Source organism: Heliangelus exortis, chromosome 1 (genome assembly GCF_036169615.1).
Source record: "Heliangelus exortis chromosome 1, bHelExo1.hap1, whole genome shotgun sequence".
Classification (NCBI taxonomy): Eukaryota; Metazoa; Chordata; class Aves; order Apodiformes; family Trochilidae; genus Heliangelus; species Heliangelus exortis.
The window spans coordinates 149,144,676-149,165,151 of record NC_092422.1 but is presented as its reverse complement, the minus strand read 5'-3'; the positions used below and the strand labels follow the sequence as shown (position 1 = coordinate 149,165,151).

General features: G+C 37.4%; 1 protein-coding gene across 1 annotated transcript in view; it reads right to left on the bottom strand.

Moving 5' to 3' along the window:
* NUP205 (nucleoporin 205) overlaps window positions 1–20,001 on the bottom strand; it is a 47,599-nt gene extending 27,598 nt beyond the window's left edge. Inside the window, exons 1-13 of the mRNA XM_071732946.1 lie at window positions 19,704–20,001; window positions 14,748–14,890; window positions 13,540–13,711; window positions 12,452–12,596; window positions 11,398–11,557; window positions 9,402–9,630; window positions 9,048–9,212; window positions 8,071–8,246; window positions 5,215–5,331; window positions 4,101–4,238; window positions 2,859–3,009; window positions 1,927–2,132; window positions 386–568 (exon numbers count right to left, since the gene is read on the bottom strand). Coding sequence (XP_071589047.1) covers window positions 386–568; window positions 1,927–2,132; window positions 2,859–3,009; window positions 4,101–4,238; window positions 5,215–5,331; window positions 8,071–8,246; window positions 9,048–9,212; window positions 9,402–9,630; window positions 11,398–11,557; window positions 12,452–12,596; window positions 13,540–13,711; window positions 14,748–14,890; window positions 19,704–19,731 — 2,013 coding nt within the window. The 5' untranslated portion in view covers window positions 19,732–20,001. The remainder of the gene's footprint in view (window positions 1–385; window positions 569–1,926; window positions 2,133–2,858; window positions 3,010–4,100; window positions 4,239–5,214; window positions 5,332–8,070; window positions 8,247–9,047; window positions 9,213–9,401; window positions 9,631–11,397; window positions 11,558–12,451; window positions 12,597–13,539; window positions 13,712–14,747; window positions 14,891–19,703) is intronic.
* Window positions 20,002–20,476: the final 475 nt, after the last annotated feature.

The following is a 20,476-nucleotide window of genomic DNA, read 5'->3' as shown; positions in this document are numbered from 1 at the left end:
AATACCCTATGAATTACAATTAACTGGAAGAATATTACACAACAACTACAAAAAATAAAACCAACTTCTAGCAGAAAAATATGCAGCATAACATTTCTTACTGAAGACATGCACTGACAAAAAAACATACTGAACACAGAAGACAGTCTGTTGGAAGAGCTGTATTTATGTGAAGTAAGCACAGCCAATGAGATCTCCAAGGTATAAAAACACTGACAATTTCAAAATTGTTTTAACGTAGGAACTGCATTAACTAAGTGAAAACAATGATATTCAACAATGGCAAAAAGAAAATTTAGGGCAAAAACCAATACTATATCAAATACACTGACAGCTTCAACAGATTGGGATGCTATAGCTCTAAGCACTGAAAATCCTAAAATACCTGTGTATATTCCAGGGATTGCCAGAGTGAAGCAGCTATTTCAGGAGATTTTCCAAAAGCAGTAAGGGTTTCTAATAGCTCCGCTTTCAAAATAGGAGGAATGCTGCACTGCAGAAGTCCCAGAATGACAACTACTGGTGTCCACTGAGGGTGCTCACAAAGAGCCAAGCGAGCATTCTCACTCTATGGCATCCAACAGAAAACAAAATTGCAGATTATAACTTTGAGGATCATTCATATCTTGTAATCTCTACCTCACAATTCAACATCAGCGACTCTGCTTTGTACTTGCAGGTACGCAAAACATCAGAAGAATGGTAGACTGTTCCAAAGCAAATAGTTTTCATTAAACAAAAAGCCCAATTTAATGGCTCATGAGTATTAAAATTGTGCCTATCCATACAGAAATATTATGTGCACAGTGTAAGCTTCTTATAAGGATTTTAAAAATTCCTAATTTTTTTTTTTTAGTTGAAATACACTCATGCAATTAACCTTAAATATTCTAAGTACCTCACTTCCAGACAGCTTCTTCAAGCAGTGCTAGAGGCTGTTGATCAATATTTCTATTATTAACTTAAGCAGCATTTGGATATTTACTAGGAATTTGTTTAAGTCTATGAGCAGGGTTCATCACTAGTGTAAGTTCATTTGAAACTCTCAGATGAGCCATTGGACAGGAACAACCCTCTAACTTCATCAAATGACAATTTTCCACATCCTTAAAGCAAATTTACTTCCTCACAAGTTATTGTTTGATAATGCCAGGAAATACTAGTTTTAAGTTTCTTTTTCCATGCTTATCCAATGCTGTCATTACAGCTCACATAGGAACAACCCATTATCACTACTACCAAGGATGCTTCTTAAAAAGCCTAATTAGTTTTATTGATCAGTGTTGTGTTTGTGTCAGCAAAACCAAGGGAATCTCACTACACCACAGAATTTTTAGGCCACAGAATCTGGTGGGTACTGAAGAGCTTAATTCCACACTATCCAGAATTACCCAGGCAACCCACAGCACAAGTTCTGCACTGCTGTTTTAATCTCTTGGAATCCTCTTCCAGTCAATCCATGGCACATTTTACACTCTTGGTATGGGGACATTTTATATCTACGTTTGGAGGCAAGTTTCACAGTTGATCTATTTCCTTGCTAACCTTCTACCTTTTCCTTTTGAATTAATGAATTATTTTTGCCTTTTCAAACTCTTAATTAAATGCAAAGAACTTTTCTATTCCATATTAATTGCTTCTGAATATACCTCCCTTATGAAAGACATCTCCATGACACCAAAATGCCTGGAAAGCAAGTAAATCAGTAGCACCAGCAACACAGTAGAATGTGTCATCTCTTCCTGCTTCACTCAGACTTTGTCCTGATGCTTCCCATAAATTTGCAGTTCACTAATCAAAAGACAACTGCTAGGCAAATTTGCCCTACATACTTTTTTTGGTCAACTCAACTTCACAGCAGAATGATGATGTTTTTGCAAGAAGAAAACAGTATTAACAAAGAAAATCAAATAAAATGGTACTTACCCAATTCACTATAACAGTGGTCAGTTGTAAAAAGGCAATTAATCCATCCTGTTCTTTCTGTGTGATTCCTCGGAGAGGCAGGTGACGATACTGGACACTGTCTGCACTTGGCAAGTCCTTCCTTAAGTGCTCATGGTAAAGCATCAAGGAGTGGAAGAAATGCTCCCAGGAGACAGGGCTGCCACCTGCTCCTTGGATGTTTTCCACTAGATAAAATGACAAACTGGTGAGATTTTCTTTCTACTCTTTCAAAGGGTGATAAGCAGGGTAGTTAAATTTAAAAGGAAAATTCTCCTATCTAGAGAAGAAAACAAAAGTTCAAAGTTATTGTTTCTGAAATTCATGTTTCTAGTTTGGTTTTTGTTGGCTTTTTATTTATTTTGGGGTTTTTTTTTAATAGAGACAGAAAGGTGCCAATATGAAAAGCCAGTACAAATAAGTTTTCTGAATCGGAAAATTTGCAACATTATTTATATCTTTAAAGGAAGGTGGAAATGGAAAAATAATGCAAAACACAGAACAGACCAGCATATATTATTTTGAGAAACTACTATATGTATCGAGAAATTCTAGCAGAACAAGGTACTTCTGAAAAAAACAGCTCATGAAAGACAACTATATTTATAAAACATACAACAATGTTAAGACATTACTGATTTTGTTTTACAACAAGAAATAATACATCTCATGGTGTTAAGACACAGCTTTTTTTTTTTAAATGCACCACTTCATTATGTGACTTACTTGCTAAGATGTTCAGACATTGAATTACCCAATGAGTCTTTTTTTCTGCATTACAAGTGAAGCCTTTCAGTTTAATCTTTGTACTAATAATGAAATGTTTCAAGTATGAAGCCACAATTCATCTCAAATAAGTATTTGTACTTTTCTAGAGAAGGGTTGAAAAAGAGCTGAAGTGTCACTTTTCTTACCATGACTACTGCCATTGACTTTTAGCAGACTGAAGCAGTAATGAGCACACTGAGGCCCACTAGCCAGTCCCCGCAGCATTTTCAAGTATGGGATGTAAATTGTGGAAGGAAGCAGATCTCCCATTTGTCTAACAAACTTTGACAAGACAACCTAGAACAAAGAAAGATCAGTGTTTAAAAAAAAAAAAATTAAATACAAGTATTTTTGGAAAACAATAGGCAGACAAAGTCAGAAAATAGATTCTAATGTAACTGGAGGGGGTAGGCAGGAGAGGTGTACGCAGAGGGGTGGGACTGTAATCCAAGAAAACCCAAAAATATCCTTTGTAGACTGGTCTACTCGGTTTCCCTGAGGTGAAAATCACATTTCAAAGAGAAAAGAAACAAATCAAAATCATTTATGCTACTGCAAAATATACCAACTCTCCAGCTGAGTGTTTCTACACAGCAGTATTATTAACACTTCCCACAGTGCAAGTTAAGTGATACGGGGAAAGAATTCTCCATGCTTGCCATATCCCTGCACAGTAACACACACTGTGGTTCCTCCCTGGTGCAGGAACCTGGGTGTTTGTAGACTGCACCAGATTGCACAAGCTCTAACTTAAGTTGCCAGTATTCCAGGTGGGTCTCAAGATGTCTACGGTATGCCTCATACTTAGTTTTGCCTAACACTGCACAGTCCTTCAAGAAGCATCCCAAGTATCCAAAGAGATTTAGAAGATCTGTCTTCATCTGTTTAGGTGCCTTCTTCATTCTAATTTTGAGTTCTGTCTCTCACAGCTATAAGCTTTGGGCTTTAAATACTTACAATATTCTTATTGGTTTTAATACTATTGGTTTCGAATACTATCGATTACAGTTAATAATGGATTTTATAGTTAAGGAATTTAACATCTCAATTACACCAAAGGTATGTAGAGATCTTCCTACAGAAAACACAAGAGCAACCGTTATCAGAATTCATTTAGCAACTGCAACAAAATCAGACCTAAACAGAATTTTCAAAGAAGGTTTTTAGGATTCTTGTTCAGATTCTTGTCAACCATGACCAATTGGCAGGAGCTCATTTTAGAGCAAGCAATGGTTACTATGTCAAGAAAAGCAGAACAAATGCAGACAAGCCACTGATAAAGTGACTTTTTAAAGTCCATCTGCAATAAGGACACCACACCTTTGTTGCCCGTGTTTTTAGCACTTTAATTTGAAGTAACTAATAATAATCAAGAAAATCTAGATAACCTGGCGCTGAGGTGGTCGCTGATGAGCTACTCCAAGGTAGGACCCCATGATGGTAGATGTCTGCAAAGGCTCTGATGGGCACCAGTATTCAAGGGCAAGTTCCAAATTAAAGGGGTCTTTTTTATACAATTCAGCAATCTATCAAAGAAAGGAAGATTTTAGAAAAATATCAATTATATAAAGAAAAAAAAATTACTTCAGCAGCATGCACTGCTTCTAGATAAGCTAAACATGTGCGAGGCAAAGCATCCCATGGATGGCATTCCATTCCTTCAAACTCTCTGAGAATGAGATTTTAAATAGCAATATCAGAACAAATGAAAACAAGAGAAATTTAAAATGCACACACAAGCGAAACTTTCCTTCTTACTTAAAACTGTACATTCTATATGACTGTTATAGACTAAAACACTGCTAGGAGAACAGTGCTGTTTCTCTTTAAATAACCACTTGCATACCATAGTATATTAACTTTAAAAAGTTAGACAGCACCAGGATTAGAAATCTTACCCATGATCTAAACATACAAATTTCTCAATTCTCATTTCCAGCTCTTCATTTAAAATTTACTCTGTATCTCAGAGCTACTTAAGAAAGCATTTCACTACAATTTTTCCTGTTAATGTTCTATAAACCAAAGGATTATCTTTGCAATTTTCAATACAGCATTCTTTAGGGATTGCATGTCTTCTGCATACTTGTATATGAAAATGTGCAACTTTAAGATATTAATGAAGACAAAATATAGAATACACCAGTTAAATAGGCAATTCCAGCAGTAGCCTGTAGACTCAAAGTTCCTATTTCTAAAGTTATATTAAAATAAAACAGCTTAAGATAAGAGGTATTAGGATAATCTTATTATAATTCAAATTTTTAGATATTTAAATATCTTGTCAAATAGCTTCAACTCAAAAATTCTTCTAATATAAGAACCAGTACAGTATTTACTTACTAAACAAGGATTAAATGACACTTCATTATCATCAGAAACTGAAGCAGTAAATTAATTCCTTTACAAGAAAAGTTACAGAAAATGTCTATATTTAAGACAAAAATCTCTCTAATGACAATCACTTTTTGACAGAGTAATTTAAAAGAAAATAGGGCTTACTAAAAGCATTAAGTGCTCCAGATCTCTCCGTAAGGAAATAGGTGGATCATTACCCATCTGAATACTCATGTGGATCATGCGAGCATCTTCATCAGCACGGTTTCTCAGCTGTTTCACCTATACAATTTATGAAGTGCAAAAAAACATTGGTCTATATTTAGCTAAGGGTGAAGCAGAACAGAAATAACTGAATTGTCTAAACAGCCTATGAAAAACTTAAAAGCAAATGAGCTTGCACATACATGACAAGAGTAGTCAATTTGTTATTTTCTCCTCCCCTCCCCCCTAAGAGCTTACATTAAAAGATATCTTTATCAATCACTTTCTTACTACCAAGGCCCTCAGTTCATAGCAAAAGCCCTGAATTTAACATGGGAGTTTTTCCCAACTGACTTCACCAACTCCTCTGGCTTGGCTGCAAAACGTGGATCCTTCTCCTCTTTTTACTTCAAAAGCTAGATAGGTTAGCTGCAAACAAAGAAAGTTAAGCCATTATCCACAAGGAGTGAAAAGAAACAGAAAACACTGTAAAATAATGTTCTCTGTATGTAGGCCTGTGGATTGCACTTTTCTTAGTCATTTAAAGCTACGTAAGACATTTGGTTTTAATGTCAAAAAGACCTTGACAAAACACCCCACCAGAGGCTTATAGAAAGCAAACAGCTATGAGATGAAAAGTTAATTTTTATCAAATATTAAGCAGGCATTGAAGAAAAAGAAGCAGAAATAAAGAACCATTTCAACATGTCAAAAATTAAAACATGGTGCTAGTCAATGGAGACGTATTTGGTCTATAACAGAACTTCACTTGACAAACCAAATGAGCAGCAAAATAATTGTGTCTCATCAAGAAAACAATAGTTAAAAAATAGCCAAATTAGTATACTAACAAAATAAATACACAGACACAATTGAGTGTTGATAAATTAAATAATTAACTACCTGAGCTATTAAAGCTAATTATCAAGTTCTGAATGTGATGCAGTCAACCAAAAGATTAACCCAAATCATCACTGGCGAGCAAAACAGATGTTAAACAGAAGAAGTTAAACAGAATGTTGGCTTACAGATCTACATAAAACCAAACATAAAATATAAATGGACCAAAAAACCCAAAACCCTCCAAAAAACAGAAAGATGGTGCAAAAAGGGTGCTTTTCTTTACCTTAAAGTCCAGATTCCGTAGAAATACCAGAGTACATAAGCCAACTACTAACTAATAGCAGTTAAGATTTTAAAAATTCCTCTGTAGGACTATATCCCAAGTGCCTGCTAACAGAGCTAAGAGTCTTTCCTGTGAAACAGCTAATACTGGCCTCTATTAAACAGAGATATGGTCAGATTTTTGCTTAGATCCTGTATTACAAAATATTTAATACTTATCATACCCATAATAAAAAATATTTCTCTTCATATTTAGGCATCAGCTGCAATTAACTGCAGAACTGGACCAAAGCAAAACAAACAAACAAACAAACAAACCAACTAACCAACACGTTTGGGACTTGCAAGTATTTCAGTGGATACAGGAGACAGGGTTGCATATGCTCCAAATCTCATAGGCAGCAACCTCCAGCTCCCCCACCTTCATTCTAAAATCTATCTTGCATCTCTTTCATAAAAACTGGTATCATTACAGGAAGGCATTTCATCTTTTGGAAAGCAACACCACCTAATGAAGAACTGGGTCATAAAAAAAGTCCCCAGGTCCAAATGTGTTCACACTTGATTGATTAAGGACCTTCCATAAAACATACCTCACACATTCCTCACACATTCAAAAGATTCCTAGGAGTTGTTGTGTCTGTATTACAGAAAATAACATTACAGCCTTCAAAGGATGTCCAAAGCCTGCTATAACATGGTAAGTGGTGTATGCAGGCAGCCATTACAGCAGAAACACCACTGTAAAGTTAGCAACATGAAACTGTTTGAACTGACATTATAATTGTTCTATGGGTATGAACAACCTGAGAAAAAAAACATGCAATACCAACAGATTATAAATAAATTAGGATTAAACCTAAAAAGCTGTATGACAACATATTCACACTTGCCCTCAAATAGTCTTAGGGCTCAAACATTGTTTTTCTGGCCAATATTGTTCTCATTCTGAGAAGTTACAATGAACAAAATGTTTTTTTAAATCTCTCTTTTTTGCACATTGAAAATAGCAACTACTTGGCAACTCCAATGCAGCTCAACACAATGAAGGTCACAAAGCCACCATAAATTAATTAAAATGGTTTTCATTGAATTTTAATTTTCTATGCCTAGATACAAGGTCTTGTAAAATGAAGCTGTTGTAATTGCCTCAAACTTTTTTAAAGAGCATTTTATAGCATTTCTGCTGTCTTAGTGAAAACAGCTGTTCATTTTTCCAACAACTGATACTACTGAATGAAAAAGCAGAATCCCTCTCCTTAAATATGGAAAAGATAATTAGGTAAAAAATTAAAATTGAGAGGCAAAACCAGCAAATTAATTTAGGTTACACTACTGTCTCTATCAAAAGGAGAAATAACCACAATGACAAAAAAATCAATATCCATGTACATTACCAACAATTCCAGATTTCATTTAAATTTTAATCACGTAAAACAAAACAAAACCACTATTGCCACAAAAGCTAGCTTTAGAAATCTCACCACACTGAAGTGTTTTAAAAATCACATTCTACTTCCATGTGGAAAACAAACCCCAGACCACAGAGGTCCCACTAAGTCAATGTTTTCTGAACTGCAGCACCTCAAGCTGATGGTCAGATCTGACTCTCTATGCTACCTGTCCTTGTGTTAGAAATATAGAAGAGATGCTCACATTTCTCAAGAACTGCTATTCACAGAAAAAACTTACTTTCATTGGCATGAGTGCAAGGAAGTCTGTGACAAGGTTGTGAATTCTGCGAATGTAGAACTCCTCCTGGTAGAAGTTTTCAGATCCCACCACAGATTCAGTCAGGAACAGGAAGACATTATCAGCAACCGCAAGCTCTGCCATTGCTTCATCAGCCTCGGTGAATTCTGCAAGAGCTGGGCAACAAAAAGCAAAAGAGGGGAAAAAATAAATTATAGCTATCAGCTAACATAAAAACCTTACTTCAGAATACCTGACTGACATATACATTGACATGCTTCAATCAATGATGTTTTTTCCACGACATAGGAAAACACTAGACTGGAACAGACAAGTTACTGTTGGGTGACAGTCTCAACTCTCTTCTTCATCAAGTGTTAAAGTTCATAATCCATTTACTCAACCAAATTTAAGTCTCTGAATCAAGAACCAACCTTAAGTAAATATTCATAATTAAGTTTACATTTTATTCAACAGATATTTCTGCATAAACTCTATTCTGACCTAGTAGAAGCCTAGAAGGCTTGTGATGTACAGAGAGAAAAAAAGTTAAAAACAGATTCACCCTCTCAAGCGACTGAGGTTTAACTTCTACAGATGTAAAAAGTCATAAGCATGAATCTGTTCTTAATTTATGCATTCAAATGATACTAAAGCTGCTAAAACACAATCTTTCACTTTTTTATTTACACTAAAAGCTCTTGCATTTCAATGAGATGCTATGCAATATTACTGTCTAATACCTATTGCTAAATCCGTGTACATTTCAGAACAATTTTTGAACCCACTTACCCATTTAAAGAAAGCTTTAAAGGAGTGTCAATAGTAATTTTATAATAAAAATAAATACTTTTATAATAAATATTTCATAATAAAGATAAATACTACCACTTCAAAAAGGTAACATACACTTTGACTTACACCACTTGGAAGTACTGAATACCAACGTGCAGGAACTGCACTTTAGGGTAACTTACCTGTCACATCAGATAGTTGAGATATTCCCCGTAGTGTCAGTGCCCAGGCTAATCTCACAGTAGCTTGCAGGCCTGGTAATTTCCAAGGCTGAGAGTCCTGAAGCCGAGTGTGTATGGTTGCTATGTACTGCCTTTCTGTTAGCAGAGGGAGCCGGTGTATCAAGTCTTGAAGAACAGAAAAAAAAAAAAAAAAAAAAAAAAAACCAAAAAACACAACACCAACACCCAATGAATGAATGTGAATGCAAGCACGCAAAATGCTACCAATTTGTTACTGATCAATAACATAATTGGTTAAAGTACAGTTTATCCATCTGCACAAGATAACCTCCTTGGGAAAGCTGGCAGCATTACCTTCACGATCCTCTGTGCCTTGTTCCAGGAAGCTGACATCAAAGCAGTAAAGAAGAGCCATGAGGAGAGATAAATTCACACCATCCAATGAACCATCAGCTTCCACTGTTACTTTCTCCAGGTAACTTATGAGGATTAGAGTATCATCCTTACTCAGAGATGACTGACAAGTCCAGACAAAGAGACTTTCAGCCAAGGACTGTCGACACTCTTTAATGAGGTCAGAAACCTATAAAAGAAAAATCAAACAAAAACAGTGAATCAAAATATCCTGGCAACATGTCCAATTTCTCAGTCAATCAGTATGACTGGGTTAATTTAAAAATTATTCTAAAGACAGCAGCTACAGTAAATGTCAGGATTTTTTGATTGCTAGACAACAAAAGGCACATTTCTGCTTGTTAAATGCATTCATATTGCCAGGTATTTCCTGTGAGATGTCAGTAGGTATCCTGGAATACGACTATATGCAAACCAGCATCTCTGCCAAGGTCAGGACATGAATCCACATACAATTTTGTAGCTGTGAGCTTAACATACAGAAGTCACATTTCCTGTCTCTAATACAAAATTGCAATGGCAATTATATCTAAATAAGGTTACATATGTTATATCCAGATAAGGTCTTCCCCTTGCCCAAAAAGGATACCCTCAACTGGCTGTACAAATACCTAACTTTTAAGGCATCATGAAATATGAAAGACATGTAAAATCAGCATTTTATTCCCCCAGACAAAAAAATATACATGAACTTTAGAACAGAAACATAAATTAAATTTATCATCCCCTATTACGTAAGGAAAAAATATCAGAGATGTTGTGGAGTGTCCTTCCCTGGAGACTTTCAAAACCTGCCTGGATGGGTTCCTGTGTGGTCTGCCCTAGATTATGTGCTTTGCCTGGGGGACTGGACTTGATCTTTAGAGGCCCCTTCCAACTCCTAATATTCTATGATTCTATGATCATGCCCAACATTTTCACACTAAAACTATTATTCTTTTTATTTGGCAAAATATTGCATGCTATGATACAGTTGAGTACACTGGCTTTTGAAAACTCAAGCTTCTGTCACAGCCAAGAGATTTGCACAGCAGAACAATAGCTTTAATTAATACAGAAGGAAACACTGTAGTCCACCTAAAAGTAAGAAAAAAACCTCCTAAAATTAGGCACTATATGAATTTTAAGGTAAAGCCGAAGTAAGCTAAGGTGATTCAAGGTAAATCAGAAGTCTATTATTTGCCTAGTTTCTAAATTAATATAAAAAATGTAAAACATGTTCTTTATTTGGTGGAAAACAAATTGACTTACTCTATGCTATAATAATTTTTTAGACAGATTAGGAAGAAGTCCAGAAACTAAAACAATGTTTAAAATCTTTGTACTAGAAACATACTCTGCAGTTACTCACGGTCTCACTTAGGTTCAAGGATTACAAAACTGACAAGTCACTTTCAATCAATTCTCACTCTTCATAATTAGAAATGCTTCTGTTCATATTAATACAATAGGATTATTAAAAAGAGCATTATTGGCCTGATTAGACTTGATTTCAATCTGTTTTTAAAAATTGGAAATTTTATATTGATATTTTTATACCAATGGTGATAATAATAATAAAGCTCAGTATATGATTTAACATACATTCCTTAGAATAAAATTTACACACAGTGCCAATATGAAGGTTACTTTCTTTCTGTCCTTGATCACATTTCTTCACTAAAGATAAGGTATGCCCTAGCATCAGGGAGTAGCAGCAAAAATGCAGGAAATGAGGAAGTAATTTGAATTCCACACTGACACAGCAGAAGCTGTGGAGTAGTTAATATGCCTCAGGCAGTAACAGAGTTTGCAAAGGTAGAGAACAGAAACTACAAAGTTTAAAAAAAAATGAATAAATACATCAGTCCATATATCTTGGCCCTCCAACTATATTCTAATCTGTGCAGTAATTCAGAAGAATATTCACACCCAGTCTTCCCAGTCCTTTCTTTACCTCTTTGCGATGTTTCTCACTGCCCAATCCTCGCTCTCGTTGGAGTTTATCAAATTCATTGTTCAAATCAATTTGAGACACAAGAGTGAGGATCTTCTGAGTCAAACCCTGCTCCATTAGGTCATCAGTAAAGCGTGTTGTCATGGACATTAACTCTTGACTGTAGTGGGAAGAACATAAATTTAACAATTAATCATACTATTCCCAGTCACACAGGAAGTCTAAATTCATTAATTCCACCAAATGTATTTGCTGACATAAAATGGACTACATTACATACATAAAAAACTACACGTGCAACACAGATCAGCAAGCAGTGCCCTCTCAAAACATGATGTGGAATAGATACAAAGTCTCTAAGCAACTGCAGGTTCAAGAACAGGGAATATGAAAATGCAACATGTATCAGCTAGCTAAGATTTCTATCAAAATGAAAAAGCGTTAGATGTAAGACACACATAATTCAAAAACTCTCAGCTTCTCTCTTACACAATTGTCCAGTTACATACATCCTACTGAAGTGGTGGAACAATTTCCAAAGTAATAATCTATTTCGTGTTTCAGAATTCACACTGAAACTAGAACACATCTTTTAATCTTTCTGTAGTCAAGCGATCACTGTGCATTGTTTTCTTTTTCAACTAAAAAAAATTCAGCATATTACATTGGCCAGTAGATAGTGCATCCATTTTAAGTAAAGGCAGGAGCATAATTCTGTTTTGCAGGACATGGGAAGTCAGAATGCAGTGAAGGCAGAAATTCAGTCTCTGAAATACTGAGTAATCAGCACCAGTTAGAGCAACACTGACTGGAGGGTGTCTGAAACAAAACACTGACAAAAGTTGAAGTAGCATGAAGGAAATTAAAATAAAATGGATATCCCTATAACCCAGTGAAAACACGAGTAAGAAAAGAATGTTTTTTATGCATGAAAGCAGTTGCACTGTGTTATGAGAAACAAACAAATTAGAGAATATTCATATTCCTGAATTTATTCAGTCCTAAAATCACTCAAAGGAAAGAGCTTTGATCAATTCATCAGCCTAATACAAACCTGAGTTCCAATGTCCATGTCTTCCCTTGGCGGGACTGGATGAGGGTTCGCAGAGAATTGGCAATGCACCTTTTTCCATCCCAATACAGCAGAACAGCCACAAGGCCTCTTGTAAGGCCAGGAAAATGAGGTTGCTGGTGTTCTCCTTTGAATAAAAACACACAGAATTGTCACAGAAAGTTGAACACACACACTTTGATGACAGTTTCGTATCTTTCTAAATGAAACATAAATGTAGCAGTCAAAACAATCCTTGCTACTCCCTATCACCTTGATTTCTTTCAGGCACTTTTAACACATCACAGAAATGTTGGGTGAAATTATTAAAATTTATATTAAACTATTAAAACACCTGCAAATTTAAAAGAAACAGAAGTTCAAGTCTGGAAGTAACCTGGTCCAAATGCGTATTTACAAGTGATATTGACGTGTCTTAATAAACAGTTAAAGCTAATTATCAGGAAATATCTTTCCCTTGTTGAAAATGAAACTGTTTTAATTTACATTGAAAATTCAAGTTCAAAATGGAAATTGAGATTGACTTCAAGGAGGCTTTCCAAAGATGACAAATTAGCAAGGTACTTCTTTAATGAATTTGAAATTTAATAATGAACAGTTGCTAGTGATGCTAACTAGCAATTACACTTTAGTAACATTGCAATCAATTTTCTACGTGTAAAGCACATGTCACTTTCCAGACTCATCTTACTAATCAGTTATTAAGAGCATGATTTAAATCTAGGACATGCCAATGTATAACTAACACAGTTTGAAGAACAAGTATCTATTACACTGCTTCATGGAAAAACTCTCAATTACTTTTAAACTATTTTTAAAGCCAGTGCCAGAGAAAGTAAAACATAAGTAAAAACGTCAAACTTTTGTAATGGTCTCAAAATATGAACCTTAAGGTTCAGAACACTGCTATCACACTACATTACAGCAACAACAGATCTCTTCTTAAGAACATTCTGTGTTAGGAAGCTAAGGCCTTGACTGAATCATGCATTTATGTTGAGCATACACTTAAATAAGAAGGCCCTATTTAAGTTGTATTTCTCCAGCTCTCAAATATTTTCCCTTCTCACCAGCTAGAAGGAGCTCAACAGCTGCCAACTCTCCAATATCAAAGAGGTCACTGAGGATAAAGGCTTCTCTGATGAGTTGCTCTGGCAAAAGCCTAGTTCCCTGCTGACCCTGAACAGCAACTCCTTCCGTACTTGCTTTCTGAATTTTCTCATGCTGCTGAACATTCTTTGGCTGCAAGAAAACCGAGAATTGGAAGTTATTCAAAATGTCAAGATCAAGTGCTGAATAAAGCTTTACACAATAATCCTTCCTCACAAATACAGTTCTGACTGGCTAGGTTGCCATCACCAAAACAGAGGCAGTGTTTTTTTAAACACAGATAGTAAAGGCATCCTAAAAATGCTTCACGCTTGCACAGTAATGGCATCTTTGTGGGAGTGTACAAAAAATAATCTAATGATCTTATATGATCAATGCTGACATTTAGCTTAGAATAATGGGACAGTGAAAGTAAATTTTGATACAGTTTTTAACAGGAGTTTGTATCACACCAATGAAAGACATCTGGGTTGTCAACCAGAACTGCTGCCTTACTCCAAAGCACCATCTTCTACATCACTGTTTTTTTCTGTTAAACTTGGATGCTAAGCTATACTGATAAAACTCTATAACTGACTGGTAAATTTAATGACCTAGCAGTTTAAAAAGCCACATATTACTTGAGAAGTCACACCACTGAAAGATGATGTATTTCTAGTTGACATTTTGTGATTAATCAGCCAAGAAACAGTGAGTTTCTCAACATCATCTCACATTCCCAACAAGATACATTCTGTATTTTGTAAATTAATGTGTTCACTTGATCTTTGTGATCATTAACCTGACTGAAACATAAGCTTAAAACAAAAGCAGACAAAACACTTTTGTGCTTCATTTCAGATGCACAAGAGTAGCAAAAAAAGCAATTACTTGGCTGCTGGAACATTACATACTTCTACTATTGCCTTAAAAATACCATTCAAATAAAGAGGAATAAAAAACATTATAGTTAAAATTATACTCTATGTTATGCAAAATAACATCTATTATTCAAGCTAATTGTATTCTTACAGCAAAACAAGATGGCTATAACACATTTCTGTTAAGTGCTGTAAAAATGGAGAACAAAAAGAATGGTCAGGGCCAAATGGTATGTAATCCAACAGTATGAGACAGAGTAAATCATCAGCTCTTCAACTCATTCTACAAGAAAGCATCAGTCAAGTACCGGATTTCTGAAGAGAGAAATGAAGTCAGATTTATGCTTCTTTAAAACCTGGTCGAGGCGATGAATAGCTTCAGGTTGCCTTTTCCAAATAGCATTCATTACAGTCTGCCATATGTCCTTATATGGCCCCCACAAGCTGGCAGCTAGAAGAAGAAATAAAACAAAAAAATTTATTTGAAATGGAGGAAAAAACAAACAAAAAATCAAAGTATTTATACAATACTTTCAATAAGCAGACTTTTTAAACTTACTGCTAATCTCAGCTTCAGAGTATTAGAGACTGTTATGCCCACCAAGCAAAGCAAATTTTCCCTTCTTAAGGCATAACATATTAAAAAATAACAACAATGGTGTGATATAAAACCTAACTGAATTTAGGGAGCTAGAGAAGCAGAAAAGATGATGTGCACCACTAAATTCTGGGGCTAGAAGTCATCTTACATGATGACATATATTTATTCTAATATATTTATGATATATTATATATTAGAAATATAAGATATATATTACAAATATTAGAAATCAAAAGTTTAAAGGCAATATTATGAAAGAAACAAAAATCATAAGATACTTTCACATTTACTCATCTCATTTTAATTTAAAAACAAACAACCAAACAAGTACTTATGATCCCTAAGACACACTTGAAGCTCTTGTGCAGCATGTCAGCAACATAAAGTGAGTTTGCTTTATAGTAAAGAGACATCAGTATAAATAACTATCTCTCTAAGGAAAGACCAGATTGTTTCTGGAAGCTAGGAAACATAGATGTATTCTCATTTGAGTTTGACCCTACTCTAGAAATGCAATCTCTCTTCCTCCTTAACACTAGATTAAAGAAAAAGCTTTCTCTGAATACTTAAATTTGAATTCAGTACTACAGTTGAAATGATCTTGTCCTCACTACAAGCTGTATTATTCAGAAGCCAAAGTGTAGCCTGAAGACTGCACTAGTAGTTTTCTTATTTGCATCAGGTCTCTTTGAGAGTATGTCAAACTATCCTTCAGACTTCTGCCAGAATTGTTTTCTATACTGAAAATCTTACAGATAGAAAATTACTTTTACCACCTAGTATTAACATCCTGTTTAAAAAAAATTAAAAAAAAAGAATTTAAAATCTAAATTCTAAGGCTCATATTCATTAAATGGAATTACCAAAATGTTTCATTTGTTTTTATTTGTAAGAGTTTCAGATTCTACACACCAAAAGTCGTTGCTAAAGCTACCAGATAAATTCTTTACCAATTGTCTTCAGTTTGCCTGCAAGTTAACACATAACAAACACTGCCTGACTGTAAGTAGTAGTACAAGTTTCTGAGCATCTACTGGAATGTCTCTGACCCAAAGATATTATGAGCTACTAATGATTTTTCATGCTACAATTTTGCTAGTGGAAAAGCTACTTCAAGAGGTTCTGCTTTCCTTTATCCAGAGCCACTGGTTCCCAAGGGTGCACACACCTGCTTCATTAATGATGTCCTTGCAACTTTGATGGACTGTACTCTAAGTCATAGTAGTAAAATGATCCAAAATAAAGAGGAAAGCAAATTAAAAAAAAAAAAAAAAAAGCAACATTTTCCAGACTTCTTCCAATCTTGTTTAAAAAAATCAGATTATTTAATTAATACAGATTACAAAGTAGCTCTGCTAACCATTAAATCACTGAAAGAGCACACTCCAAAGCACAGAGGGAAACAAGCAGGTAGTGAAAAGCAGAAGCCTTTGAAACTGGCTTTGTTTCTGAAGAAATTATAAAATAAAACTATGCCTTCCAGGGCAGTCTATACACAAAAATACTAGCATTTCACCTAAAACTGGCTTAACTTCCCCCTCCTTTTCTTATTAATGTACAAGATAATACTGTAGTATAAAATCAAGTACAGAAGCAACGTTTTATCTTCATGTAGCTTGTTTTAGCCACATCTGTCCCTCAAGGTAACCCTGACTTGGTGCATCACATATCCACACATATCCACACCTCATCTTTATCAGGCTGCTTCCATGAAGACAGCAAGGAAAAGCTGCTGCTCTGATGTGAAGATGCCTGTCTCTCTGAAGCCATCAAGACTCCACCTCAGAGTAAAGCAAAATGCTGCACAGATGCCCTGAATAATAAGGCAGCACAAGTCAAGTAGAAGTGTAGAAAGTGAGAACGGAGAGAAGAGCAAGTCTAAGAGAGCCAGACCCCTGGCTTCAGTCAACTTTACCACTACCTAAGTTGACTTGGAAGCAGCAAGAAACAAAGCAAAAGGTTCAGTTTTACTATGCTGCAATGGAAGAAACCACATAGAAGAATAAATCCAAAAGAAACTCTCTCACCCCAAAGTCAGCACAAACAAAAGCTACCATCTCACATGCTCTCATTTACAACAGAATTAGCAAGAGCTGTATAGAACTGTATCTGAAGACAGCCTGTAAAAAGGACAGACAAATCCTCTACCCTTTATAAACGCTACTGGTTTAATCATATTATGCTTCTCCTGCCTAAACAAATAAAAATAGCTAATATTAGACAAATAATTTCACACTCCAGACTGCAACTGATTCTCCCACGTAACTTCAAAGATTTACTTCCAGATTTAGAAATTCAAAGATTTGCTTTAAAGTCTTTCCACTCTTACTGAACTACCAGCTCCATCAAACACAAGTAGCAATCTACAGTGCCTGCCAGAAGCTGTTCAGCTGTTTCTCTGGCCCATTTGTCTGCTCTTCTCCCTAGAACATAATTGTACTGCCCCGACCAAAATACATGTACACTAAGGCATTAAAACAAATTAAGGATGTAACTCTTCCAACTGAAAACTAACCCAAAAAAAGTGTTTGTCTTCAGCAGAACTGTATCTACAATCCAGTTTGCTCTGTGATGGCACAAGCTGTGCTAGCACAAAGATGGAGTACTGCAGAGAGAATAAGCAACTGGGATGGATAAGAAGTTGGACTTCAGCAACTATGCTGGCTTTTTCCACATATATGCTGTTTCTATTATTATCACAGTTTTAGAAAGACTGTCCATCCCATCAAGGGACACCACAGAAGGAAAGGCTGGGCTGCTTCTTTTGGCAGCAAGAACAATTGACACTTACACCTGACCCTTTTTGCCAGACTTAACTATGCTATGTATTTCCCCAAAAACAATGTAATACAAATTAAGGCAAAATCATCATCAGTTCTAGTGCTACAACTGCTTTAATATTTATATCATCTTTCAGATAAAAACTCTTTTCTCCATTTTTTTTTAATAATAAAGCTCTAAAATTGTATGTAAAATATGTAATTTATACAACAAAGCATAGTCTCCTTTGAACTCCTCCAACTTTCACTTTAATGAAGTTACATTTAAAGTACTGTAAATGGTAGGAATCATCACCCTCCACTGCCAAATGAAAAGTCTTTGCTTAATTACTGCTGTTCAGTGAGGGACAGAGATGTCATTGATTCAGTTAGATCATCTTCTCTGTAAAATCTACTCCTTGATTAAAACAGAGCTTTCATTTTATTAACTGATCACTCTGACATACACCACCTTAGTTACAGACCTCTTAACCACCTCCATATTGCAGTCACAACCACTTTTCAGTGTGTCTATTCTCCCTGTATTAACCTAATCAAGCTGAACAACAGTGACTGCAGTGTCCTCTGCCTGACAGAGAGTAACTCCTCACAACAGCACAAACTGGGGACGAAGCAGCTAGGAAGCAGCTTTACAGGAAAATGCCCAAGTTTCTGGTAGATGGGAAGCTGAACACTACTCAGGGGCACACCCTGGCAGCAATGGCAGCCTCTATGCACCAGGTTGTTGCTACACACAGAGTTGCAGCCAGTAGGTGTAGACAAATGGTTATTTTGGCATCTCTGAGAGCCCTTCACTCCAGTACTGTGTCTAGTTTTGGGCTCCATCCCATCTCCTCAAATGGGATGGAGAACAGGATGAATGAGAATCTTAAAGAACTGACCCTCTTCAGAGGGATGAAAGCTTCGTTGTCTTCAACTACTGGATGGCACTGTACACAGAAAATAGAGGTAGTCCAGGAGAATACATGCAGCAAATGACCCAACCTGCAGTACAGACAATCTCAGTTAGCCACCAGGAAAAAATATTTACTTTGATGGTGGTCACACCTTGGAACAGGAAGGCCTCTGGCATGATCTTTGTACTTGCAAATATTTAAAACTAGTTTGGATAAGGCCCTGAACCACCTGACTGAACTGGTGCAGCTTTAAGGGGGGATGAGGAATGAAGGGGTTTGGGCCAGATTAGCTCCCATGTTATTTTCATTTATTGAGTCTCTTCTTTTTGTATTAGAATTATTCACCTGAAGCACTGCCTCAGTAGCCCAAGACCTACTCTTTGTGACAGGCTCTGAAATGACCATGACTGATCCTGCTGCTCCCAATGCTTGGCAACACTCAGTGCAAAAGAAACCAGCTCAATGTTTCCAGAAACTTCAGGGTTTCCCCCTCCCTTCCCCCCATTTTGTTACACATGACTTTGAGAGATAAACACCAACACAAAACTGATGCTTAATCACACACACACTGAGTAGCCCCGGTCCCCTCGAGTCACGGTGGCCTGTGCTTGTCCCATGTCGCCCCCTGCATGCCCCCCTCGCCAGGATCAGCCGGGCACGCCGGAGCTCCATCACCTCCCCAGGCACTTTGGCGCGGTCAGAGCTCCCCGGGTGCCGCCACACGGAGGCCGCATCCCCCACGCTTTCCCAGCACCGCGGCGGCCTCCACACTCCGCAGCCCCACCCGCCGCCCTCTCGGGCCGCGCCGCCTCCTCCTCCTCCTCCACGCCCGGACTTCCCAGGGCCGCTCCCAGGCTCCGCGGGCTCTGAGGAAAGGCGATAGCGCGGGGGCCGCTTCCCCCGGCTGGCCAGCGGCTGGAAGACTGCGAGCGGCCCCGCCTCGGAGGGTCAGGGGGAGCCGCGGCCCCGAGCGCGGGTTCCTCTTACCCGAATTTACCGCCAACGGCGCCGCCATCTTGGAGAGAAGGAGGAGCGATGGCAGCGCCACAGCCCGAGAAAGGCCCGGCGGCTGCCCGCGGCCGCGCCTCCTGACGAGCGGGGCAGCGCCGCTCCGCCTCCTCCCGCCGCGGAGGATGGAAAGCGGATCCCTCAGCTCGCTCGTGTTCCGGCTTTAAGCAAAGCCCAGTTGACAAAAAATTACCGAGCGGCCGCTCCCACGGGGGCAAGGAGAAGGGCAGGAGGGTGCTGCGGGCCCTGCCCTGCGGGATGACGGGAGTTGTAGTCTCAGAGGGGCGCGGCCGCCGTCGCGGTCGCGGGTGGGGCGGTCTGGTGGGGTTCTGCTGGTGTGTAAATTGCAGGCTGATAGTTGGGCGTGTCAGCCGGGTTCGTGTTCACACCGTTCCGAGGTGGCGGCGGAAAAGGGAGGGCGCCTGGGGGGTCTGCGTTCCCACGGTGTCGCCACTTTGGTAAATACCAGATCCCTTCCCTTCCCTGCCAGGGGTTTCCCCTTCCCTCCTTCCTTTTGCCCTGTCACGCTGATGGGAGTCTGCCCTTTCAAGCCCTCCCCTAAAAGCCGAATTCATTGAATGAGGCGAAATTTGTTAAAGACATAATAAATTTTTTTTATTTATTTATTTTTTAAATCTTATTTATTTATTTTCAAAGCCAGAATAGCTCCGGTTTCTGTGGTTTCAGATTGAAGCCCTCAAAAAAAAAAGTAATGTATAAATGTTTCAAGTGATGGGTGATTCACGTTTAAA